Below are 26893 nucleotides of genomic sequence, written 5' to 3'. Positions count from 1 at the left end.
CTCCTATGTGCTCTCTTTTACTGCCATTGCATTGTAAATGTGTGAAGTTGTCATGTAAGAGACGATCACAAACAGGATATTAAGTGCTGTTCGACTGATAGGCTTTTTGGATATATGGTGATTTTATCTATCCTGAAAGATTTGAGGCCAAGTACTCGCCATTGTACAATGCGCTTTATTAAGGTATGGGTGTAAATCGTAGAGTAGTTCCGGAGTTCATACCGTTTTACATAGCTGTTCAAAACAGTTTTACAAAACATGTTTAGCGAAATATCTTTAATTCAGAAACTACAGGAAATTAACATTTTACCATATATAACAGATCTGTCTAAAGAAATTCAAATCAAAAATGCGGAAAACATTATTTACGTGTCACTTTAATGAGATTTAAGTGATCTTTATATCATTATATTCCTGCACCAAACTACAGCATATTTGATCAATACTTTCGCTCGGTTGTGAAAGTTGTACCTTTCTAAGTCGCGAACGGACTCTTTTGAGTCCTGAAGGTTCTTTCAGACCGAAGCGACCAGGCGAAAGCCCATGACGTTCTGAGTAATTTCTTAAAGTTGATCACTGTTAGATGGGAATCAGATAAAGGCTTCATTAAATGTAAAATCATTATTGTTATACTCATCTATGAAATACATATTTAATTGCTATTCATTTATATTTGTTTTCTATCTTCTTTTAAAGAAGGTTGATGGCCAATAAAACTATGATAAAAGCTGTGTTTGTGTCATGAAATATAATGTATCAACGACTGAAATTTGAATTTCTGCGTTAGACTTTTGTTTTGACGTGATAGTTTCGTTAAGACCATAAAACATCGGGGAAACAATGACGAAAGAATATTAAAATTCTCATGTTAGTGAGTTCGTTTGAAGATTTTGAAAAAGAGGTGCGTAATTCAAGTTTTCGTATCTCATCTGAATTTCATTTAGTCAGCTACGATAGACTGGCGTGTGTTGTGTGTAGTGTCTCTCCTAGATATAGTGACATGACTTTTTTTACAGAGTTGGATTATATTAGTAAGTGGCTAATTATTTGACGTTTTAGGTTGGGTCCAAAGCGCTGTGAGGCTGGGAATGGGTGGACTTGTGAATTGCTAGCCATAATTTCATTAGGTGGAAACATGGGGAATTGTTCAGGATGGTTGTTGAAAGATTGTTCAAACTTTGTTTTTTATACATAACATCAATATAAGATTATTTGTATAGAATATACCGTTACATAAGGGACGGCAATTTTCGAACACGTAGCAACAAACCCTCCGGTTATGTGCTGCCGTGTGATGATGGTTAGAGATATAAAAACCACGTAACGACCGGACGCAGAACCATAACAACAGAGCCCAACGGCTCCGGCCAATAGTGGCGAGGATACGTTGTATCGGTTTATTACAAGACATTTAAAAAACTTATCTGAAGATTATTGAATTATTATAGAGGAGTTAATCGATCAATTTCAAAACATTCTATAACCTCGATGAAGAGAATAATATTAGAAATGCATATTATGATGTCGTTCTATTATTGCGAATTTAATTAAAGAGATAAATGAAAAAGAATTGGTATAATCTTAATGTCAGCGACTTTGTATTGATGAAAGATCAATTTGCCTCTAGTGATTATATACAAACCCGAAACAGAATATTATGGATTTATGACGTTCAATTACCGAATTAATCAGGGAAAAAGATTAATGAGAAATAAGACGTTCTGGCTCGGATAGAGTGTGAATTTAGATGTGAATGTGTAATTTAGTAAGTGTGAGTCCGAAGAATATTGCATGTATTAAGAAGCCACGGTTCATGGTTATTTATTCTTCAGGAAGAACAGATTAAAACGGACTACCTATGGTGCTATTTACACGAAGTTGATGAGCGATGACAAAAAGATGTAATGTAGAGAAGATATTACATATATACATTCGTTGTCTAGAGGTTATACATGAGCTGTAGCTGTTACAGTTATTTGTATTAGCTTATTATGCACCAGAAGCATGTGGTTAGTATACGGTTACAATTTGTGCTCTACCTTTCTCTCTATGTTTTAATGTGTATTTAGTTGTACCTCTGATGATTTACTTTTGAGGTTAAGTCAAAAAGTGAGTACGTTTAAAGTATGCTATTAAAAGGTAAAGCTTACCAAAGGATATTTGCCCAACGAACAAAGTTTTGAAATCTAAATTAAAGAATACATCTCCGGATATAAATTGAAGCTTCAACACTTCGTTTTATGGACAGTTAAAGCTGACTCAAGACTATTACAGCATTAATCCTTCACTATGTATATAGTTGCGTATTCGACATAAGTAGTGAAGCTTGGACCTTGGTTCAAAGTGCACCGTGTAGAGAAATCCAATTGACAAAAGCGTAAATAAGATACTTAACTCTCTTAAATAACAATGTGTATGAACATTGAAGTTCATGTCTCAGAAACGTGTGAGAACTCGTTTATGAGGTTACTACCAGCAATGTTAGATGAGGAAAAAGCAGATAAGGAACCATTACACAAGATTTTTTCACAACTGATTTGCAGAAGTATTGAAGGATACGGTTTGAGAAACTGTGCGTTGGGGGTGGTGTGATGTTATCTATATTTGTAAACCTCTCCTAATCTTTCCAACAAGGGTTTTAACATCTGGATGACGAATAACATCGACGTGAGAAACTATTAGATGTAAGATGTTTTAGTCAGAAGTGAGGAATAAATATTAAATTCACTGCTCAAGATTATATGACGAATATTAAGCTCAGACAAGAACCATAACACATTAAAATTCTTCACTGTTGTAGGAGAGACGATCATTAAGTATTGAACTTCTTGTCCTTTTGGTTCAAGTGGCTTTACCATTTAGAAAATTTCAAGTTTCAAGCGTTAATAAGAATTTCTTAACAATTTGAGATTTAAGGTTGTAGGAATTACCGGACTTAGATTATGCCAGAACTTTGAGCTAATATGGACAAGCTACCAGCACTGTTTCAGATAAGAAAGCAGGATAGAACTTATGTGGATGCAGAAGCTAACAACAGAATCTGTGCTGAAGACCTCTGATATTCGTATATGGACATTGTACATACATGAAATTTATTGGGTTTTGAACAGCAACTCCATTGAATTTGTTACTAGGTCTCAACCAGGATACTTTTGAATTTTTCTTGAATATCTAGTGACTAACATACATTTAATTAAATGGAACAAACCTGCACCATTGTGGGGTCTCCGGGAGATACTATTCCAGAATGGGTCTGTTTTATTTTGAAGACATAATAGTCTTTAGAATATGTTCTAGTAGAGTTATGAGTCATATATGGGGATATTATTAAATTATATCTTTATTAGAGCGTTTATGACGTGTTGTGATGATATTCGCAATTATAATCCATACTACTTTATTTTGGGTGTAGTGATGTTCATGTAAATAGTAGTTGGATATCAGTGGTTTTCGATTCTACTACTAGATACGCGTGTCTCGCATATGGAGATGGGATGTTCATCAAAAATAGTATTGTTAAGAACCTTTCCTTCACATTATGCATAGTTTTCAGTGTGGATTTCTTAAGGAAAGAGTTCTGTGGATAGTGTTAACCATTTCTGACATTTCAATTTAATCATAAAAAGGATGGCTTATATAAATCTGTCGTGTTTCTCTCGGTTCGAATGAGAGTGTCAGGGTATTGTCAGTTGTGAACATGATATGATACTCTCAGATGACCCAAAAGTATTTGCACAAGGTAATTTTCTGTGAACTGAGGAAATTACATGTTGTAGCTGGTTTATACAGACCATGCTGAGCATATGTGGTTAAGTGGTAAAATTGCTTATTATCATGCCTCCGTGGATTCTATACATCAATTCCACGCTGTTGTGACACTGAGTCATGTTGGTTTTAATTAATCTTTTAACTTTACATCATGAGCTTGAAAGAAGTATTTGGTCGTAAGCAACATCCATGTGAGGGTGCATTCGTATAGATACGTGTCTAATGAAGCTGGCAAGAGTTCTCGGGATTATTCTACTAAGCAGAGCTGTAAGGAAAAGGTTTCTTTGACAAAAATGTTGTACATATAACCAAAATAAACCCTTACGACTCTTTTTACCAATTACCCAACACTCCTGACGCCATACCAATTGACACTCTCATTCAAAGCAAAAAGGGCATAAACTCATTCCTCGAATCTTCTAAATGTTGAACACTCGTAAAGGCATATGCATATTCCAATGAGAAATAAAGGAACTCGTGCAAGTGTTAAGAGTTTTACAGAAAGTTCTGTTAGCAGAACAACCCAAGTACGTTTAAACATCAGTGATCCAAGACAGTGCATACGCTTCAGCAACGAAAATCACAGATATTTTCTCACTAAGGCATAACATAACTCACTCCACTCGACTGAAGACCATAACCATAACATCACTCTGGCATCCAATAAAACCGCCTTCTTATAAGACTCTCAGAGGATTTTAAGACCAAGGGCTGAGACTTACCTGGAATAGCAAATGAGAACATTTCTCGAAGTTTTACAATTTCCTCAACACATTCGTATCAACAGGACATACACCAAATTTTCAATCGACACAACTTACAAGAAGAAAGAGATATACAAAAGAAACCGAGCCATAAGATACACAAAAATTATCTCTCAAAGATCAACACCAATTTACTCCCTCTATTCCTGGTACTAAAAGTTCGTTGTTGTCTTACGACAAACCGGTTGACAAGATAAAACGTTTAAGGGTTAATATTCGAAATTATTAAGTATTTGTAGACTCTACCGCAAGGTAATGGATATCTTATAAAAGTCTTCTGGTGCCGCACGGACTTCTATTGCGTGTTTGCGTCCTGACCTTGAAATAGTCGAAAGTTATTGCACATTACTTGTTCTGAAAACCATTGCTAGCGGAAGCATAAGCGAGTGGATAGTGTGGCTGTTATTGAAATTACTTGGCTTGATATATATAGCTACAACTGTTGACACTTATAAAGTAAGATATTAAGGAGGCGTTTGAAAGCATGTGTGTTATACATGCTTAAGAACTGGAGATGTTGATGTCTCTTTGATACTGTTCTAACCAATCTTTGGTGTGGGTACCTATTAGACTGGTGGGTAGGTCTTGTTGGTTGTTAACTGAAAGGACAAAAAGGTATGCGCAGATAGAGAATAAGGAAAATGTCGGTGTCTAACTTTGTTGTTCAGTTAGATGTATATCAGAGCATAATTGTTAATTTAGGGTCGAGAGGTGAGATTTCAGCTGTTTTTGCTATCCTGTTTTTCACCTCTGAGGGGGTTTGTTCATAACTCTTTCTGTATATATGCTTTGTGATAGCATGTTGCTGTCGTCATGTAATTGTCTTGTTTTCATGGAATAGTTCTTTTCTGTAATGCTTTGTCTTAACTTTCATTCGTGTTATATTCGCTTTGTCACGTATTTGCATCTGTTTCGTAATTGATTTGCTTTGTACGAATGACTGTTCTCTTCGGTTTAAGGATGAGTGTGCTAAGTATTGACATCTAAGATTATAAATTAGGTGAAGAGTTGGTGTGAGCATTTTCACGTCTGTTCTTTTCTTCACCTGCTTTTTTCACCTCTTGAATTTGTCATAACTTCTTTGGTAAATGCTTTGTGTCATAACTTCATCGTATTATTGCTATTTCATATGTCATCTCTTTGGTAAAGTGTGCTGATGTTTTCATTAACTTCATTCTGTTAAGTATCGCTTTGTTCTTAAGATTTTTCATAGCGGAATGCCCGTTTTTTTTTAGACTTTTTTTTCGGTAAGATGAGTGGTTAATATTGATCCTATTAATAATATATTATATGTGTTTTTTTTGTGATGACTGTGAGTTGTGCTCACTCGTTTTTCTTTACCTCTTTTTGTTTCACCTTTCATGATGATTTTCAGGATTTTTTCCTCCGAAATAAAAACATAACAGTGTAGTGTTTATTTTTTTTATTTTTTGTTATTTTGATAGATAAGATTATGATTTTGTGTATATATCGATAATTTCTTGTGCTATCAACAACCAATTCATTGTTTTCCGCGAACGGCTTGTGGACTCTGTTCTTCACAACTATACAGCACAAACTTCGTTAGTTTCATGAAGTCGCTTCCAATGTTTAGTATATTGAAATAACTTATATCCTTATCTTCTTATTTATTACTTCTCGAAACAATAATTCAAATAGCAGCACGAGTATAAGTCGTATTTTCATACATACGTGCAGCATGCCTCTACAGAGATCATAAGTTGCTGAAAAGCTGAAGAAAATTACAATGTTAAGAACTTTTAATACTCTTATGCTTTATCTGGCGGTGTTTAGAGCTGGTATTGCTACTTCGTAGTATTAACTTTCGTACCACTGTGCTCCTAGTGAGATCACTTGCTACTTTGCGAAACTTATAGGTACGCATCTCCATATCTTCTTGATTATTTGAAACCTCGAATAGTGTATGAACTCGATTCCAATCACTCCTACACTAGGAGAAGTACAGTGTGGCTAATCAATGACTGTTCGTACTCTACACGAGTAATTTTATCTGTCGTGTTACCTTTCGGTATTGCTCATATAACATTGTCCGATCACTTATTAGAGATACTCTGTGGTATCAAAGAGATTTGCTATGTATCTTGATGTCTGACCCTTGTTTATCTATGAGTGAGTATATTACGAGAGTTCCACTAGTTATCTCATCGAAAATATCGTCTGTGGTCTCTCGGATAAGTGATCTCTCAGCACTCAAGTAGTATATACATCTTGTGCGTGCAGATCTCATATAGAAGTGTGTTAGCGATAATCAATAGTGCCATGCTGCTTTCGTGTACTGAGTTATCATAAGAGTAATGTTTAAGAGAAGTTGCAACCTATGCGAGGTTCTATTGATGATGATATACAATAAATTGACATCTTTTTTCTATTTAAACCGTTTGACAATTATCTAAATATAGGAACGCGTGCAGGTTATTATAGTTTTGACGATACGAAGCGGAGAAGGAAGACCCAACTTATGGTATACCCTTGCTGAGACTAAGAAAGACTTTATTTTACATATTAGTTTGTACTCTTTATTTCCAATATGCTACATTGTACTCGTAAATGATATTACAATATGTACTCTCCGTCACGAGCATATAGAACATCATGTAAACATCTTAAATGTTTGTCTATTAAAGATGCTACTATAGCTACCTAAAGACATAAATACTACTTATAGATTAATTCAAAACTTGACTTTTACTTCACAATTCTTCAAACTATGATTTGACTTAGGATATGATTCTTATGAAGAAGAAGAATACGATGCTAGTGGCAGACATTTGAGAGAAGTCATAGATGATGGACTTGCATGGATACAAACTCCCCCTATCTTCATTAGGATCATGATCAAACTACCTGCCATGGACTCTTTCATAAATTGTCCATGATAGTAATTAGTAGTCTTCGATCTATCTGGGGCAATTGATAATCTCATAAAAAGAACTATATTTCTAATTCTAACATCCTTACTAAAAGCTCATAGCTAGTCTTTGTACAATAATGATCTAATCTAGTACTGAATGATTAAAGTCATAGATACGTGAGCTTCATTAGTATAAAGAGGTTAACTTAGCACTATATTCTTGTTTCTTACTAATTCTTTATGAAACAATACGTGAATCGAAGGAGGGAGAAAATATAATCTAAGGACATAGCGGACATCTATGAGGGGTTAATGTCTTCCATATTGTAAAGATTTCAAATTTACTCTGAAAATGTTAATTCTCAATCTCTCTCGTCTAGTTATGCATTCTCATGAAGTTGCTTATCTTCGTGTAATTATATTCTCTGAGCATTTAAACCCTTCATTGTGTGGATACATGATCAAACTTAGAGAGTGTTATATACTGATTGTATTAGCAGATAAATATAAACTTCAAGAACGTTGTGGTAACTATCATTAACCAAAAATCTAACACTCAGTATCCTTGTTAGACATTATTACTATACTGATACATCTTCTTACTGTATAATCATTTTTGAACGAATTCTGACGTTCTTGATCATTGAATTATGACCTAGTAAGTGTCTTACAAACATTCATATATGACCTAACTGATAAGTATATAGGAATAGGGTTTCTTGTCTCATTCTAGTCTCTGCTGTTTGCTTGTAGCACATCATTCTCTCAATATAGGTGATTGATAAACAGATACTTCACCTAAGACTCTGATTCCTCTGCTGTCAATAAGCAATCAGTACCTCTTATAAATACTGTTTTCCTATCCTCTCTGCTGATTTCTACAGACACATGTTTAATATGTAGATATGGAGAGAGAATAGAGAATTGAAATTTTTTATATTTATATCCGCGTGAGATTAGAATAGACTGCAACCTACTCTTGTACTTGACGTATAGATTCTATTTCACTCTATCTTTTAGAAATTGCTCCTACACAAAAAAAGCACTAAAAGATCATAGATGAAATGAAGTAAAATCCGATTGATGAAGCTAGATAGTGCATCGTCTGTTTTATATCCGTGCTGTTCACATTTAGTACCCAACAACCTCAAATTCTGCTTGGTATCAGATTTATAAAGAAGTGCGCATAGTTAATTAATGTAAAAACGTTATATCTGATGAGTTGTACCATAGATTGCGTGATTAGAAAAAGTACCACGAGAATAGGTGCGTGTGTTCTTCGAATAAGTATATTGCTTTTTATAAATAAAATGTAGCAATAGTATTTTATATTTACTGTGTTATTGCAATAGTATCTCCATATTGTGACAACATATGCCTCAAGACATTTAGTTAGAGCGACGAAGAGACTTCCACGAATAGCGAAATCTATGACAAGATGACGTCTAGAATATTCATATGTTTCGGAAGATATTATCTTAAGACATCTTCTTCGTACTTATGAGCAAGATCATTCTTCTCTCTCCCCATACGAAGTACGTTGCTTTATTTTCTTCTGCTATACCTATGGGAGTTTATCGCCTTCTTTCATCCTTTTGTTTATACGTACATCATGATAGAGACGAAGGAGAGTTGTGTTGCGAAATTCTTTAAATGGAAGCTCAGACACTTAACATCTCGAGTTTTTGGTTGTCATTTTGTAGCAACAGCATAATGTGTCTTACGTTTAAAGGATGATATTTTATAAATGTGTTTAAACCAAATTTTTTTTATCATATGCAATCTATTATAATAGCTTTTCCCCGGTATGTTGTCGCTGAAGACTCTATCATCTTCTTGGCAAAATCTTATGAGAAAGAACCGTCATACATTTCTATTTATGCTAAGTATTGATAGACAACGTGATAACTAAGTAGTGAAGATCAAAAGTATAGTACAAAAGTTTCATACTAAGACCTTCATACGTTCTTATTCCAGATTATTTCTAAATCTACGCATTAACTCACATTAGTATTAAAATATGATATAAGATCTATACGCTTCTAGCAGGAAAATAATAAGGTTTTATGGGTCTTTGGTATAATGATGTTAGTCTCCTATAGAGAGCTAGCGATCATAACTTGTGTTTGAGTATTGTACGGTCGAGAGGAGAGTGCAAGATATCCAGAATTAGAATTAATTCTTTACTGGTGTGTAAGAGTACCTTAATTGCCTCTTCTCTAAATGCAATCTAAGCACGAGACTATTTTGTACTTTTGCTCGACTGTGCATTATTGTGTGTGAAGATGAATAGTGTGGTTACTCTCTTCCTTCAATAAGTTTACAGAGAAAGCTATTATACTCTCTGGGACTCGAAGTAGTAATGTCTCAATGAAAATACTGGTTATTTTGTGTTATTTTGTATGTTATTAATAAGCAAAAAAAGTTGTCATTTTTTTACTTCCAAGACTCGATAGGTATGCAACACTTTTCCAATAAACGGATATCTCGACGCAAGAGAAAAACCACAGGATAGCAGACAGCTCTATAGTTCCGTTTGAAGCCATTAAATTGAAAGAATTACGATACAGAGCAGGGTTTATAGTTTACAAACAATTGATGTACTCATCTTCTGTCTAAAGATATATGTATCAAGAACTGCAAAGAGTTGTTTTATGAATGAACGCTCTTCGTCGTACAAAGCAAGCATATCATTGGTTTGAAATACCAACAGGCAAAAGAAACTTTTTAGAAGAATTTCCTCATATGATTTGCTTCCTTCGAAAACCCGATGGTACGAGACTTCCGTACTGAAAATCGGCAAGATTTTAAGAGCAGCATGGCAGTCTGTTCTTGACAACATTCTTTGAGTTCTCCAGGTATCATTCTTCGGAAGAAGTGCTTGCAAGAACCCTGACGACATGAGATGTATTTTGGAGAAATGCACTCCAATACTACCTCTTGACAAACAAAGGTAAATTAAGACTAAATAAAATAGATATTTGCACCTGGTTAACGTTGTAGAAAAGAGATTACAATGTTTTATTACTGAGGCGTGCCGGATTCTCATCTCGTTAATAATCTTTGCTGGTGAATGTAGCAGGTAATTCCTCTTGAAGCGAGGAGATAGTGGATGACTGCACTAATACCAGTCAGTTCAAATACTATCAGTTACGTAACTTAGTTATTGTGGTGTTTAAGCGTTACCAATATTTTCGCAAATACAAATGACCTAATCGGAAAGATAATCGAAAGCATAGAGTTACCGCACAGATGAGAAACAAGGATGAGCGCGCTGAAGACAGATAAACAATCTCGAAAAGACAAATAAGGTGTAAGTAGTTTTGTAAAAAAGAGATTTTCCAAATTATCTGGACTTTGATTATATTGTCATTATACATGTAGAGACTCGATAGCTCGCAAGTCTGAGTTTCCGACTTATCTCACCCAGTACTAGATAGGATGAGACGAGGACAGTGGATACGGAGTACTCTGATTGCTCACGCGAAAGATGATGACGTGCAGTGTTATGCAGTACTCTACCGAAGTCTGTGAATGTGGTCATGTAGCTACTCTTCTGCTTCAGGATACAATGTCAATCGACAAAGACTTGTTTTTTCGCCTTGGCTAGGAGGACTTTCTCCAACTCTCATTAGTAAAAAATTGTTTTTGATTCTAATACTGTAGAGAAAGTCTAACTCTAACTAATTTCCTCGAGTTGATCGAGACTATCAAGTGTCTGATCGTATAGTAATCGGAAGATTTCTACTATAGAGTTGAATACTAGATGTGTGTTGCTCGAAAACTGCTACATTACTCGAGCATCAAAAGTGGGTCGATTGCCACAGATATCTTACATTCTATTAGTAGAAGTGAGGGGAAGAAGATTCTGTGAACTATGACCATGTGCTTTGTTCAGACATCGGTAATTAGAGATAGAGACTCTCTCCTCGATAACTCTATTAAGATAGACATAGACTGCATATATGGGTCGACGACACAGCTGGTTAGACCTGTTAAAATAATTACGAGCACGTTGCTTGGGACTACTCCTATCTTAATACGCAAGATTGAAGGACGATTGTGAATAATTGGACAGGTTGTGCTAATCGCAGCGTCTTAGCTACCAACTGAGGATACAAACCAAGGATTTATTTATTGTGTACAATATAAAGGCTGCGTTCAGGTGGATCGGGTTAGTTTTCTCGGTTCAAACTAATTTGTGTGTGTCACTTGCTCTGTTATCTGTCAATGTCAATAGAAGCTTCTTACGATCCGAATCTGTAAGAGTAATATATCTTGTATGTGTAATTCGATTACGCTGGAAACAGTAGTGATTGCTGCAGGAGGAATCAGTTCTTGTGTCTTGTCGTCATTGTTCACAGTAGTCGATGTAATTCTAGTGTGTAGTTATGTATCTCATCCCTATTGGTAAATTTAGACGTGTTACTTAGCGTTCTCTCAAAAATTCATTTCACAAGTTTCAAAGATTCATAGCAATACTGAAGAAGTCAATGTTAGAGTTCTTTATAACAGTATAATGAGTATCTTTGACATTCACGAAGATACTCTTTTGTTTCAAAACTACTGCTAACTCTTGTGAAGTATAACGTTTGCGGTCAATGACAATAGCTAATGGTCTGACATACTGACCAAACTTAGATTCTTTCACAAACTTCTTGTTAAAGATAACATTAACGTTTGAAGCACCATTGAACTCATTCTTGATGGCAGTAGCGAGAGCATTGTATGAAAAGAACTTGCAATCTTGCATGTGTTTCATTAAAATAAAAATATTAAATTATTTTGAAAAATAACTTAAAAAAAATCTAATCTAATTTTTTCAAAAAATATTTTTTTTTCCTACTAAAGATGTATCGGAAGTTGTCTAAGTTAGAACACTCGGAAATAAAACAACTTCTTGCAGAAGCTAATATAGATGTTGCAAAACATTACGCAACAAACAAAAAAGCACTCGCTGACATCCTCAATGACTATAATGGTGCAATAAGTTATGATAGAATTCATGAGTTCATAAAGCCGCAACGCGCGAGGACGAAGTCCATGCAAGAGCATTTCCTTTAAATGACATTGCTATTGACTTATATCATAGACGTTCAGTACCTCATGAAGTAAGAAGAGAAATGTTTGACATAACAAATGCGAACGTTGGTCATACTCGTAAAGCTCTTTCTCATGATGTTCGTCAAGAGATGTTTGACATAACAAATGCGAACGTTGGTGAAACAAGAAGAAGAGACGACACACTGAAACAACAGAGAAGAGAGATGTTTAAAAGTGCTATAGAACAAGTTCGCAAAGCTAACGATGTCATTCGTTCCATTGACGACAAACCAAAAGAAGGTGAGAGATGGTTAAAGAAAGATGAAGAGAATAGGAAGAGAAATGTGAAGTCAGGCAATAGACTCATTGACTTTAACATCGAAGCTTTAGATGAACCAAACAGAGACTACTTACACAAACATTTCGGTAAGGTTTTCATGAGACTCTTAGAGAAAATTAAAATAAACTCACAACAAAGATGGATGGTATGTTATAAACTTGGTGGAAAGTATGAATGTTCTACGTTAAACCTCAATAATATTGGAAACATTACTACATCAGCTCTTGAAGGAGAACTTTATATCAGAGATAGAAGCAAATGCTGCAGGTATTGTTGAAATGCACTATGACTTCTTCTTGACAAACATAAAGAATCTTACTGAAATAAAGATGTATGATTTAACAGAATATGAAGGCTTAACGATGTCAGATGTAAAGAAAGGCAAACCAAAAAAGAGACCATATAGAGATGAAAGCACACTGACAAATGACCAGAAAGCCATTTTGGAAGCTCTTAAGCAAACAGGAAACCCAGCACTTATAGAAAGCTTTTGGAAAGATAATGGTGAAAAGAAGTTTTATAAGAAGAGAAGCGGTCAGTTCTGGAAGTATCTTTGCACATTACCTATAAATCTTGAGCGCTACCAAATCTTCAATGAATTGAACAAAAGAACTGCAACACTTATGACAGAGGACAATTGTTTCGTTTATGCTTGCATTCAGGCTGGAGTAAATGAAGAAACTATTGACCACATGAGAGAAGTCATTCGTGTTAGAGACTTTCCTCAAAGTAAAGTACAAGAAATTTCTGACGCAACAGGTATATCATTTAATGTTACCATTGGTTATTTCAATGAGTCAAGACATAATGAAATAAAGAGATATATACCAAAAGAATGCGAAACTGTTAGAACTATTGACTTACTTCTTGTTGAAGACCACTACATGCTAAATGAAAGATTACCAATGACAACATACTTCATTCGAAACTATAAAGAAATTCTCAAAGCTTGTGGTGGAATGAACATTGAGAAACAGATGAAGATTTATACAAAGAGAGAAGATAAATATGTAGTTCGTTATGATAGAACAACACCGTTATGGGATGTTATGAAAACATTGTGGGAGTGCAAATATTTTGAACCTATTTCTTATGGAGAACTTTTCACATATACTACTGACTTATATAAACAGAACCTTGCACCATTTAAAGATTTGACATATGCTCCAAAGTATTGTGTACAACTGAAGAAGAAAGCAGAGTCAAAAGAAGTAAATAAAGCTAAATGTAAGTTCATTCCTGAGCACGTTTTCTTTGCTGACTTTGAGTGCAGTACTGATGGCTTTCATAAAGCTTTTAACATATGTTACGACAGTGAAGATGGTTCAGTGAGTGAAAGCATATGGGGTCAGAACTGTGCAACAGAATTTTTGGAACGACTCCCTGACAAGAGTTTAATATATTTTCACAACCTCAGTTATGACATAAACTTCATCTTAAGACACATGACAGAAGTGAAAGGAACTCCCATCATTAAAGGTTCACGAACAATGCAAATAACTGGTTTATATAAAGGACGGGCAATTATTATAAAAGACTCTTACAGTGTTATAAATAAGAAGCTTAAACTATTTCCTGCTATGTTTAACTTACAAACTGGCCCGAAAGAAGTATTTCCATATAACTACTACAGCAGTGTTTTGTTAGCAAATGACAACAGAACTGGTGTCATTTCTGAAGCATGTAAGTTTATCCATGATGCAGATACATTTATGAAGAACATAGATTCCATCAAAGGTTGCAGAATAGATGAAAACCACTTCGACTTAGAAAAATATAGCACGTTTTACTGCAAACAAGATGTAAGAATTTTAAGAGAAGGTTTTGTAAAGTTCCGCAATGACTTATTGAAAGAGTTTGATTTAAACGTTTATGACTACGTTAGTATTTGTTCTATTGCTAACAAATTGTTTGAGAACAGAGTATACTTCCCGAATGGAAATCTTTATGACCTCTCAAATAAACCAAGAGAATTTATTTCGAGATGCATTCAAGGTGGAAGATGTATGTTGTCAGATAACATGAAACAAAAGAGCAAAAAGAAACTCATTGCTGACTTCGACACTGTTTCATTATATCCTTCAGCTATAGCAAGATTGTATACTTTAGAAGGAATTCCAAAAGTATTGAAGGATGAGATGCTAAGCACAGAGTATCTCATGAGACATTTATTCGATGATGACCAAAAGGAACCCATTGGTGAAAAGTTTATGTCTGGCTTCTTTGTTCTCATTAAGATAACAGAGATTGGTATACCCAGACACTTTCATTTAATAGTTTGCGACCCTGAACTAAATCCAGAACTTAACGTTCCAAGAAGTTCAAACACTTGCTGTCTCATGTATGTTGACCATATAACATTACAAGACCTCATAAAATATCAAGGTGTCAAATGTGAAGTGTTGCAAGGATACTATTACGATGGAAACAGAGATATGAGAATAAGAGATGAAGTAAAGAAGTTGTTTGAGTTAAGGTTAAAGTATAAGAAAGAAGGAAACCCCTTACAAGAAATTATAAAACTCATTCTGAACAGCATTTATGGCAAAACTATTCTATCTCCTATTGAGTCAAAAATAACCATAGTAAATGACAAAGATGCTATAAGATATGCTATAAGAAATTACAACCATATAGTGAAGTTCGAAGGTTTGGATGGTTCAGATAAAACTATTTTCAAGCTAACGAAAAGCATTTGCAGACACTTTAACTTCTGTCCACTTGGTGTTAATATTCTGTCTATGTCAAAACGTATTATGAATGAAGTATTCTGTACTGCAGAGGACATGGGTCTTCAAATATTTTACCAGGACTGTGATAGCATGCATATTTTCAATGAAGACATCCCAAAGCTTGCAGCAGAGTTTAAGAAGAGATATGGTCGCGAACTTATAGGAAAGAACCTTGGTCAATTTCATAGCGACTTTGCAGAAATAACACCTGGAAAACAAAGTTTAGCTTATAAAAGTATTTTCTGTGGAAAGAAGACTTACATAGACTTACTCACGAATGATTTAAATGAAGTTGCATTTCACTGCAGAATGAAAGGCGTGAAGCAAGATGTTATTGCTTTAACCGCTAATGAAATGTTTCCTGAAGCTATACAATGCTATTACAATGAAGATAAGAACATTCACATACCTGTTGGAACATATGACAAAGACTCTGAGTTCAGTTTAATGAAACTTTACAAAGCACTTCATGATGGTCAAGAGATTGCATTCGACTTATGTAAGTCATGTCAACCTTGCTTTGCTGAAAAGTTCAACTTTTCAATAACGACTAAAACAAGCTTTATTCGTAAGTTGAAGTTCTGAGGTCATTTATTTTTGTCAGCAATGAGGTCATGAATGAGGTCATGAATGAGGTCATTCGTGATAAAAATAAAGCTAGCGTAGATTTTACAATACTGCGATGGTAGAGTTTAAGAGTTGTGCTTCAATGTAGAGACAGTCCTTATGGTCTGGAGGCAAGAACACTGGACATTTATGGTCATGAGTGGAGAACATGTCTATCCAAAACTCACGATTGAAGCCAGTTAATTTATAGTATTTAGGGTTAGGAAGTGGTGAAGTTCTTGTATGACCAATGAACTCATTTTCAACTCCTTTACTTAAGTTTGAATATAATATAGCTTGCTTTCTATCCCAAATGCCAGGTGTTACAATCTTTGAAAATTCATTTTTCCTCGGAAGCATTGCATCATAATTGAAAACATTCTTAAAATCATCACTTGGTTCGGAGATTTGAAATCTTATACGTAATGGATTTTTTTTCTCTTTAGCGACTTCATTGAATGGTGAGAATACAATGAATTGACAGTCATGAGTTCCATCTTCATTTTCATTAAATTCATAATGAAAGTCTATAAGTTGTGGCTGACTACCTTCTTCTTTCAGTTGTGCAAGAAACTCACGTAAAGGCTGTAAAGTTTGTACTTCAATGTTGAACTTTTTCTCGAACATCTCATTAAATGAAATCATACATTGCAACAATGTTGTATCGTCTTTAAAGTATTTGTATATGTGAATGTTTTGGGCGCTTAAAGACTGTTCGTCATTTTCTATCTCGACTTGAAGTATAAAGTCAACCTTTCTGAAAGCACGTGTTATATACATAGATGTTATGCCAATGTACTTCTCTTCATTTATGTTCACAATCCAGTCTGTTGGAAACTTAAACGTTACTCTGTTCCCCTTTATTTTGACGTCAGGGTTTTCACTACTGAACGCAACAGATAAAGGTATTTGTCTATACATTTAGTTCGGATAAAAATAAACCATTTACTCTTTCTTTGCTTCAGCTTCTTCTCTAGCTTTCTTTGCCAGCAAACGTGGGTTCTTTTGTCTTCCAGCAGCTAATGCAGCAAGTTGTTTTTCACTAAGTTTTCTCTTTGGTCTCTCTGGCTTTTGTTCTTGTTTTTGTTCCTTCAGTTCGGATAAAATTTGCTCACGAATTTCTTTCTTCAATGCTTCAACATCTATGACACCTTGGGTCTTGTCCGTAGGGCTTGTCTGAGTCATTTGATTGCAGATAAAAAACAAAATTAAAACTTTAACCGATGTAAAATGAGCTTGTCAAAATCAGAGCGAGAGTCTATTATATTAAATGACGCAAGAGGAATACAACATCCTTTCTATTATGTAAGTCAGAGTAAAGATGGTAAAATATACGTAAGAAAAAGAAAGGTTCCATTAGCGAATGCAGAAAGCGACAACATTAAGGTGTATGGCAAGGGTGAAGTCCACGAAGCCCATGTTAAGCCTTCTATTCAAACTGAAAAGTCAATAGAACCAGAAGAAAAGAAGCCAGATGTACTTTCAATAACGAACCAAGAGCTTATTGCAAAGTTCGTGAATTTCATTGAAAAACAAACCGAGTCAAAGAACCCTGACCCGCCAGTGAAAGAAGTTGAGACAAAAGAGAATGTACAGTTCATTGAAAATGTCAAGAAACAACTTCCACCACGAATGCCAAGAAGAAGAGTGAGAATAATGAAGTAAATAGATATTTTTATCCGAAGTAAATACATGCAGAACGAACAGTTAAACGAATTTACTCCAGCAGAGCATATTCATCAGATTCGCTCATATTTCGATATCATAGACAATGCAGTTCAAATTGGTGACACTAATAGAAAATATTCTGACGCAAAGATTCCATCACAACCTGGAACTGCTAAAGATAACACATGGGTAACATTCAATCTCTCACCTCCTGGTGAAAATATGTTGGACCTTTACAATACATTCATTACGTATAAAATGGAAGGTCAATTTATTGTAGATAAAGAAATTGGTTCAGGTTCCAATAAAACAAACCCACCAGGATTTTGGATTGGTTTCGATGACGCTTTCTATGCAGTTGCTGGATATCAAATCCTTGCAAATGGTCGTATCGTATATTCTCAAGACAACGCAAGAGAAGAAGCATATATAACTTCAAACTCACAAACTACCGAACAAATAAAGAAAGTAGATGTTTTCTCAAAGACTCGACATGAAGATGTATGGAGTCATTCGGGAACATGCAGAACAGGACAAATTGTTAGTGGTCCAATTACAGCAGGAAAATCATTTGATTTTAAGCTTCGTTTAAGAATTCCTGTTAGAAAGTTTTTACCATTAGAAGCTATAAGATTTATTCCAGCTTTTGCAGGAAACATTCAGCTTAAAGTAAAGTTCAGTAGCGACGCCTTACAATGCACATCTATATCTGTAAATGATATCATTGCTTTCAATCCAACTCTTAAAGTTGCATTTGCTTCAGATTCAAATCCACCGACAAATAAATTTGTTCCATGGAATGAACCATTCACTATGATAACGAAGGCAGTAGAAGCTAGTGGAACAGTTACTATTACAACTGTAACCCAGCAACTATTTCGAACAAAGATGGATTTTAATGAATGTTTCATTCATCCAAAGTCATTCTCTTTAGACCCTAACATTTATACAGAACTTGTAGAACATTATACAAACGAGGCTTTATGTTTTCCTGTTAAAGTTATGGATTGGATTCCTATGGATGGTTCATTCTCAAAGAATACAGATAGTTCAAGTGCAACATTTACAGCAGCTTATACGCCTATTAATGTTAAAAGTATTTGGGCACTATTTAGAAAGAAAGACAACTATTATGTTAATTTTGAGAACCCTAAGTTTAAATATCTTCAGCTTTCCATGGGAGCTTATGGAAATATGCCTGCAGAACCTGAAAAATCATATGGACCTGTATTTTATGAAATGGTTGCGAACGCTTGCAATACAAACAATGATATGATAGGATTTAATGAAGATGTTATGAGGTCATTGGTGGATGATGGTAGTGTGGAACATAAATGGGATAGCTATGACAACACACATTTCTTATGTGGTTTTCCAACAGAAGTGGACTTTTGCTTCCAACAAGGTCAAACATCTACTGCTCCAATAACATACAAATTGTCTGTTAAAGGACCTATTGAACTAGCAACTGAAAACGTACCAAAGCCACTTATTGGATTTATGAGGGATTGTTGCTTTGCCATTCAGGTGCGTGCTAATGGCATCCCCATAATAAGATTAGATGACTATAACTTAGCCACGGACGACAGTGAGGAATAAAGGATGAACGTTTATTTTTAAAGCTTATAAATGAGTTCTTCATCAAGCTCTCGCGAACCTTCACCATCTATGAAACAAACTTTACCAAACGATTATGGAGCACCTATTGAATATTTCTTACGAGCTGCACAATGGCAAAGAGCAGTTTCACCAAGGTTAGGTGTTCCACCAGCTCCTGTCAAAAATAGCATTTGGTCAAGTCCTTATATAAGATATGGTCTCCCACTAGGTTTGCTAGCTACAGCAGGAGCAGTTATGATGTTGAAAAGAAATAAAGCAAATGTTGTAAATAATACTGAAGTAGCTGAAGTTAAACAAACTCCAACACATTCGCCAAAACCAACGCCTTCACAAGCAAAACCTTCAATAACTCCTGAACCTATGGAAGTACAAACTCCTGTTCAAAAGTCAACTCCTAAACCGACTCCAACATTTAAACCAGAACCCACGCCTCAAATAAATCGTAAAACTCCTGCGTTTCCTTACTGAAAAAATAACGTTATTTTTATTTAATATTAAAATTTTTATTTGATTGAAATGACGACTAAAGTCACTGAAGCAATGAAACAAAAGTTTTTGGTAGAATACATTAAATCAGGAACTATTCCAGAAGGTTTTTACATTCATACTATGAAGGATGGTAGAGTTCAGTTTAGAAAGATAAAGCAACCATTAGATAAAGAAGGAATTTTGAGAAAGATTAAACTTCATGAGGACAACATTGCTGAACTTAAGAAGAAGTTAGAAGAGTTGGAGAAAGGAAGAGAGTTATAAAGTAATGAATTCAACGGGTGAAAAAAGAGGTGAAAAAAGAGGTGAGATATCACCACTTCACCTAAATTTATTTTTGCGCTATGTTTTCATACGTGTGAGGGTGGTGATATCATTAATTTTTAAGTTTATTTTTTATTTTATTTTTATATAAATGACGAAAACTATTGAGATAACAAACTACAACGGTCATGAGTTCAAGAACTTGTTCTTCGTTCCTCGTGAAAATACATTCTATCAGATACGAGGGAGAAAGGGTAAAGTTAGTTTAAGCATTTATGACAACAAACATAATGGGAGATATATAAAAGCAATAGATACAAACGGTAAGCGTGTTTCATTAGCTTTGTCAAAACTTACTAACATTTATTTTGACAGTGACTTTGACTCTGACGATTGGAGTGACAGCAGCGATACTGAAGAATATGAACTATTGTGTGAAGCACAGCAATGGGAAGCGCTGCAATACTTTTGTAAATGAGAACATTAGTGGGAACGTTAGTGAGAACGTTTATTTTTTCATTAGTGAAGTCGTTAGCGAAATGTTGGTGAGCTCGTTAGTGAAGTGGTTGGCGGCTTTGTAAATATTTAAGGTTAACTGAGTGTTATTGTTTTGTGTTGTAAAATATACGTTACTGGTTTTGTAAAGTGTCAAATTCACAAGTATTGGGTAAGGTGGAACGCAGTGCCTCCGTACCCAAGACTTGTATACTAACTAATTTCTATTTCAATCAAAATCACTTATTTTCATCTAAACGTATAAAATTGTCAATTTTATGAGAATAAATTTAAAATCTCATGAAATATAAAGGAGAGTAATATTTTTCAATTTTCTTTTTTTCTTTCTCTCAAATATTTTCTATTGGGAATTTTCTTGTTATCAAAAAATAATTTTAATATTTGTTTATTTCATTACATACAATAAAATTTTAAAAGCTCTATTTCTTCACAAGAAAATTTTTTTCCTTCATATGAAGAAACATTTTGTTCTCCATTTGATGCTGAGTCTAAATCTCGATTTTTGAATTTTCTTCTTTCCAAATTTCTTTTTTCCAAATTAGAAGTTTAATTCAAATTTTCAATAGTTTATATATTTTCTCAAACCGTCTTAGATTTTCTCACTTTTTAGGGATTTTCTCTCAAAATATACAAAAATAGTAATACCAATACATGTGTCTAATATACTTTAAAACCATCGTGATAAAATTCAAAAACGAAGAGTTCTTCTCTCCAAATTTTTTTCAAAATCAAAAAAATGAGATAAAAAAATACAAAGGTAGTCTCACGAAAATACGTTATTTTCCCGATGCCTTGGAAGCAGCTTTGCAGGTTACCCGTAAGGTAACCAGTAGAAGGTTAAAGAGCCTTTTTATTGCAAACGCTATATTTGTAAGTGTCTTTGTAGAACTTCTCATAAATTCAAAGATTTCCAAAAACGAATTTTTCGATTTTGATATAATAAATGATATTTAAACAAATTATAGATGTGTTTGCAATTAAAAAAATCCGAGTTAACTACAATATCTTCAATTTTTGGCGTTCACTTTTTCATGTCATACTGATAGCAAGAATACTCACCCAATTTGGTTACACTTCATGATAGTTTGAAGTAAAAAAATGCCACAGTTTTTTTTATTTGATATCGTTATCTAAATTTTGTACAGAAATGAAATAAATTATAATATGAAACGTGTGTTATTATGCTTGTTGGGAAACAATCCAATACTTATGTCTGAATGAAATGATTATTTCTACGAGATTTTTCATATTCAGCTAATAATGCTATCAAAATCAAATAACAATAAAAAGTTATTTTGTACATAATGTAACTTAATCTTTAATACTATATAGAACTTCGAAATACGACTAAACGGTGCGAGTTACGCGATTAAATACCTTTTTTTCGATCGAAACTTGAAAGTGAGGATAACTCAATGGGTAGGGGTATGGGTTCGACTTTTTCTATTGGGCAACTATTTTTTTCTTTTCATTGTTTCAGCATTTTTTTATGCGATTATGCATAATTATTTGATTTCCTATATATTCAATAATAAATTTGTTCCGAACTCTTAACAAATAAATAAATTTTTAGAATATTTAAATTTATAGCTCCCTACATTAATATAAAGTGTTCGAATAGTTCATATATAGTTTCTTTAAAATAATTTGTTTCATTTTAAATTGGTTTGGCACAATGCTTGACATAACATGCACAAAGCTATGCCATTTTAAAATATGTATATCAATCAAGCCGATTAAGTCCATCCTAAACGAAAATCATCGATACTCATGAATTTATGATAGTCGTTCTTGATATAATTGCGCGTTTTAAAAAATGCTTACTTTTGAACACAGAACTTATCTATCCATATTTATCAATGAAAGTTTATAAGATGCATTAATGACAAAACCTTACTTTATCAATTATAATCTTATCGTAAATTTCAAACTACAATACTGTGGGGCAAATATTAAATAACCACTATGTTGCGGATTTTATGTAAGTCTGCAAACTGTAAAATGTAATTAAACACAAATAAAAAAAAAATGTAAATTTTAATCGAGAAATTTAGCAATCTTGAAAGCCTTGATCGGCATCTTTTACAAGATGTCAGTAATGCATATTCAATAACTATGAAAATCTAGCCAAGCATGGATTTTTTTCGAAAAAAAATTGTATTAAATTTCATTTTTCATTCTTTATACAAGTTTTAACCTTTGGTGCAATTATATCCTATCGCAAATGCATTATTGACGTTATTACTTGGATACTTCTTCATAACGCTAAATCTTCAAATTAGTTATGTGTTTGTTACTAATAGAAGTTGGAAAGGTATTAAAAAAGGAAATGTTAATAAATATACATGTTTAATTAAAAAACAAACAAGAATAAATTAAATAATTTTATTTCTTAGGAAAGTCTAAGTTTTGTAATAGATAAATTGCTTTTTGTGTCTCTTCTTCATCAATTTCTGGATGTTGATTCTCAGGTGGCGGACTAATTAAAACATCATGGGCAATATCAAACCATTGTTTTAGTTCGTTGGCAGAAGGAAAATGATCTTCTTGTATTGGCGTTATTAATGATTGAAAATCATCAGTTGATTCTGCATTTTGGGAATTTTCCAAATTTTCATTTGGAAAATTTGAATTTTGAGATATTGTTTAAGCACTCAGATCTCATTTTTAAAATATCTGCACCAAATTCTTACATCTGATAATTTTCATGTGTAACCAATGTTTCCCAATCCATTTGCCATACCCTACTAATCGCAAATTCATTCCCTTTAATTTTGTATTAAATTTAAATTCCAATCTTAATTTCTACATTATTTATGCTAACCCTTTAAATTTTGTTCTTATTTATTCACCCTCAGATACAAATTTATTTAGAATGTATTCCTCTGAGGTCTATATTTGTATTCGAAAATAAAATCTTTAAAACTCTCTAAGTTATCATTTTCTCTTCAGATATCTAATATTTTTCTAATGACATAACTACTTTGGACGCATATCCAAATTCCAAAAAAAATATGGAAAAAATAAAAATGAAATTGAAAAATACAATTTTTGATATGTAAAAAGAGATTTTGAAAAAAATTGGGAAAAAGAGTATCTAATAAAATTGTTTGAGATCTATGTAGACATAGTTTTTACATTAAAAAATCAATAATATTGAAATTGATCTGAATATATCTTTTTTTTTAAGTTTGAATGCATTAATCTCAAAGCATTTGATAAAATACTGGTTTTATTTCAAAATTCTAAATAATTTGTAATTAGATCTTTATGATGTAATTTAATTTTAAACAAGTACAGATAAAGAGAATCATAATAAAGGTGATCTATATTGCTTAAGTAAAATTGAGTATAATAGATCGATCTTAACAACAAGATCTGAGGAAGTAGATTTGAGAGTCGAGAGTTTAGATCTTAGCAACAAGATCTGAGGAAATAGATTTGAGAGTCGAGAGTTTGATCTTAGCAACAAGATCTGAGGAAGTAGATTTGAGAGTCGAGAGTTTAGATCTTAGCAACAAGATCTGAGGAAGTAGATCTTAGCAACAAGATCTGAGGAAGTAGATTTGAGAGTCGAGAGTTTAGATCTTAGCAACAAGATCTGAGGAAGTAGATTTGAGAGTCGAGAGTTTGGATCTTAGCAACAAGATCTGAGGAAGTAGATCTTAGCAACAAGATCTGAGGAAGTAGATTTGAGAGTCGAGAGTTTAGATCTTAGCAACAAGATCTGAGGAAGTAGATCTTAGCAACAAGATCTGAGGAAGTAGATTTGAGAGTCGAGAGTTTGGATCTTAGCAACAAGATCTGAGGAAGTAGATTTGAGAGTCGAGAGTTTGGATCTTAGCAACAAGATCTGAGGAAGTAGATTTGAGAGTCGAGAGTTTGGATCTTAGCAACTAGATCTGAGAGTTTTATCATTTCCGGCATATTGGGCCGAAAAGGAGTGATCCGCGTAAGTATGAAAAAAAGTGAATTTTGTTGTATGGTGTTTTTTAATATATCCGTTTCTCTCACAATTTTCAATAAATATTATTGTTCAAACGGAAATATAAATAAACAATTCAAAAATAAAAATGTAAATGTAAATTGAAAATGTATTATAAACATGCTAAAAAGCGTATATTTTAAACTTAAAGGAAAAATGATAAGGGAGTTTTAATTTTTTTTTCAAAAAAATTAAGGAACTTAAATTGAGATTATCAGGCTATGTAGTGGGTATTTTTACGATCTGACTGCAGAAATCGAATCAGCGAGACCCGAAGATTCATATTCCGCCGGAAAAATAGGGTTTCGAGGCGTAGATAGGGATAAAAAGATGCTTTAAGAAGATCTCAGTAGAAATATGGTTTATAAGAGGATATAGGTCAGGATATAAGATTATGAAAATTGAAGAAGTGAATTATCAAGATGTATTTATGAGTAAACTATATTGTTTTAAGCTATCTAAATCTGTTTTGATATAAATTAAAGCGTATACTTATGCAAAATGCGAAATTTAAATTAATACTTTTTTTTGCTATTTGGACACAAAGCTAACAATCCATCCAATAAATGACGTATACCTAGCGAGATGAAGCATTTTAACATGAAAGACAAGAAAATCTGATTACTTGTGTTGAAAGTTTCTGTATTTCGTCTTCTTCCAAACACAGCGTTCAGATGCAGAAGAAAATGCAGCCGTAATGACGCAAAAAGACACTAAAATAAATTGGAGAATTTCTGTAAAGTTTTTACTGAGCTTTGTTATTGAACCCGAATTTGTTGCTGAGTGACAGGATATTAAATCTACGACATTCATGAGTAATTGTTATCAATTTGTCAATAAATTATGTTGAAGATGGTTTAAATGTCTTCGAAGGCATGAAATTAGATCCTAAATCTATTTGAGTTAATAAAAGAGAACAAATGTTGAAAGAGTTGTCATATTGCCTACAAAATTTTCAAACATTTGCATTGAGACAATGTGAAAAAATGATGTCCAAAATACCTTTACTAAAATATTTTTAATTTGAATCATAACAAGGAAAAACAATAATGGCAGAATAAGAAAAAAAAACAAAGATGTTATGATTTGAACAGTTGCCTTTTAGATTCAAAAAGAGCATAGTGTTCCCAACCACTACACTACCTTCCTTTCTGATAAAAAGCTGAATAATTAGTATTTAATGAATTCTCCAACTTGGGGATTTGCGGCTTTTCCAAAATCTGTTATGATAATTCTATATAGCAATTGATATATAATATGTTTTTTATAATCAAATAATTTTTTAGTCCAGATAAATTTTTTAAAATTTCAAAGTCTTTCCATTCTACTAACGCTCTTCACATCCATATTCTTTACCATATATATAATATAACGCCTTATTTTAATTCCCATGTTTACGATTTATTTGTCGAAAAACTGTCTTGCCCATTAACATCTCGCGAAAATTTTCGACTTTTTGAATGGCCGTTTTCAAGATCTCAAAAACTGTGGGATATTTTTTACAAAGCTAATCGACATTTATTTACCACATATATGTACTATACAATGCACCTGGTTTCATCGAATTTTTACCGTCAGTTTTCTCGTGAGACTACCTTTAAAAATACGTTTGGAAAATTAATTTTTAGCATTTTAGGAATTTTCTCACTTTTCTTCCAAATTGACATCCTTACTCCCAGGAGTATAATTCTTTAATCAAGAGTAAAAAATAATATTGAAAATTAAAAAACAGTTTTTAATTGATCCAAAAATATATTGCTAAAAAGTAGTAAATATGTCTATCATAAAAGCCTTATTAAAATTTTAAAATACATGTTTTTTATTCATATTTATAATTTTTCAAACATTATTTTCTTCAAAATCAAGAGAAAATATATTTTCTACATATAAAAACTCTTAATCTCTTAATTGGAATACTGATCCACATCATCGATAAAATCTTATTTCTCTTCTGATAACTGCAAAGCAACAGATTCGAATGCTGTTTCAGGCTATATAAACAGTAGAGTGATCGCACTCGGCTTATTCATTTATCAAAATCTCAATCAAAAAAAAAATTATCACAGTATCTCAGCCGCAAAAATGGTTCATGAAATCTTCAATTACTTCCAAATTTGAACATATTCATTCAGCTTGTCTTGATATGTCATATTTTCGCAATTTTTTGTGAGAATTCAAAATAAATATGTATAGCGAGGTTAATGAAATTAAGGCTGTGATTACAAC

At 33.3% G+C, this 26893-nt stretch overlaps 1 protein-coding gene and 6 pseudogenes across 7 annotated transcripts, besides 1 other annotated feature; 6 read left to right on the top strand and 1 right to left on the bottom strand.

The window, feature by feature from the left end:
- Positions 1-1060: 1060 nt before the first annotated feature.
- Positions 1061-20890: a mobile genetic element.
- On the top strand, positions 13940-14841 carry TVAGG3_1068500 (annotated as a pseudogene). Its single transcript has one exon. A coding segment is annotated over exon 1 (902 nt).
- On the top strand, positions 15604-16104 carry TVAGG3_1068490 (annotated as a pseudogene). The gene has a single exon. A coding segment is annotated over exon 1 (501 nt).
- Positions 16189-16698, bottom strand: TVAGG3_1068480 (annotated as a pseudogene). Its single transcript has one exon. A coding segment is annotated over exon 1 (510 nt).
- TVAGG3_1068470 lies at positions 17443-17790 on the top strand (annotated as a pseudogene). Its single transcript has one exon. A coding segment is annotated over exon 1 (348 nt).
- Positions 17818-18385, top strand: TVAGG3_1068460 (annotated as a pseudogene). The gene has a single exon. A coding segment is annotated over exon 1 (568 nt).
- TVAGG3_1068450 lies at positions 18607-19111 on the top strand (annotated as a pseudogene). The gene has a single exon. A coding segment is annotated over exon 1 (505 nt).
- TVAGG3_1068440 (uncharacterized protein) lies at positions 19930-20166 on the top strand (the record flags this gene model as incomplete). Its single annotated transcript, XM_001293810.1, has 1 exon — positions 19930-20166. The coding sequence occupies one exon, from the start codon at positions 19930-19932 to the stop codon at positions 20164-20166; it is 237 nt and encodes a 78-aa protein (XP_001293811.1).
- Positions 20891-26893: the final 6003 nt, after the last annotated feature.

This window comes from Trichomonas vaginalis (assembly GCF_026262505.1).
Source record: "Trichomonas vaginalis G3 chromosome Unknown ctg_79, whole genome shotgun sequence".
NCBI lineage: Eukaryota > Parabasalia > Trichomonadida > Trichomonadidae > Trichomonas > Trichomonas vaginalis.
Note: the sequence above shows the minus strand (reverse complement) of the source record. Positions and strands in the feature narration are given on the sequence as shown.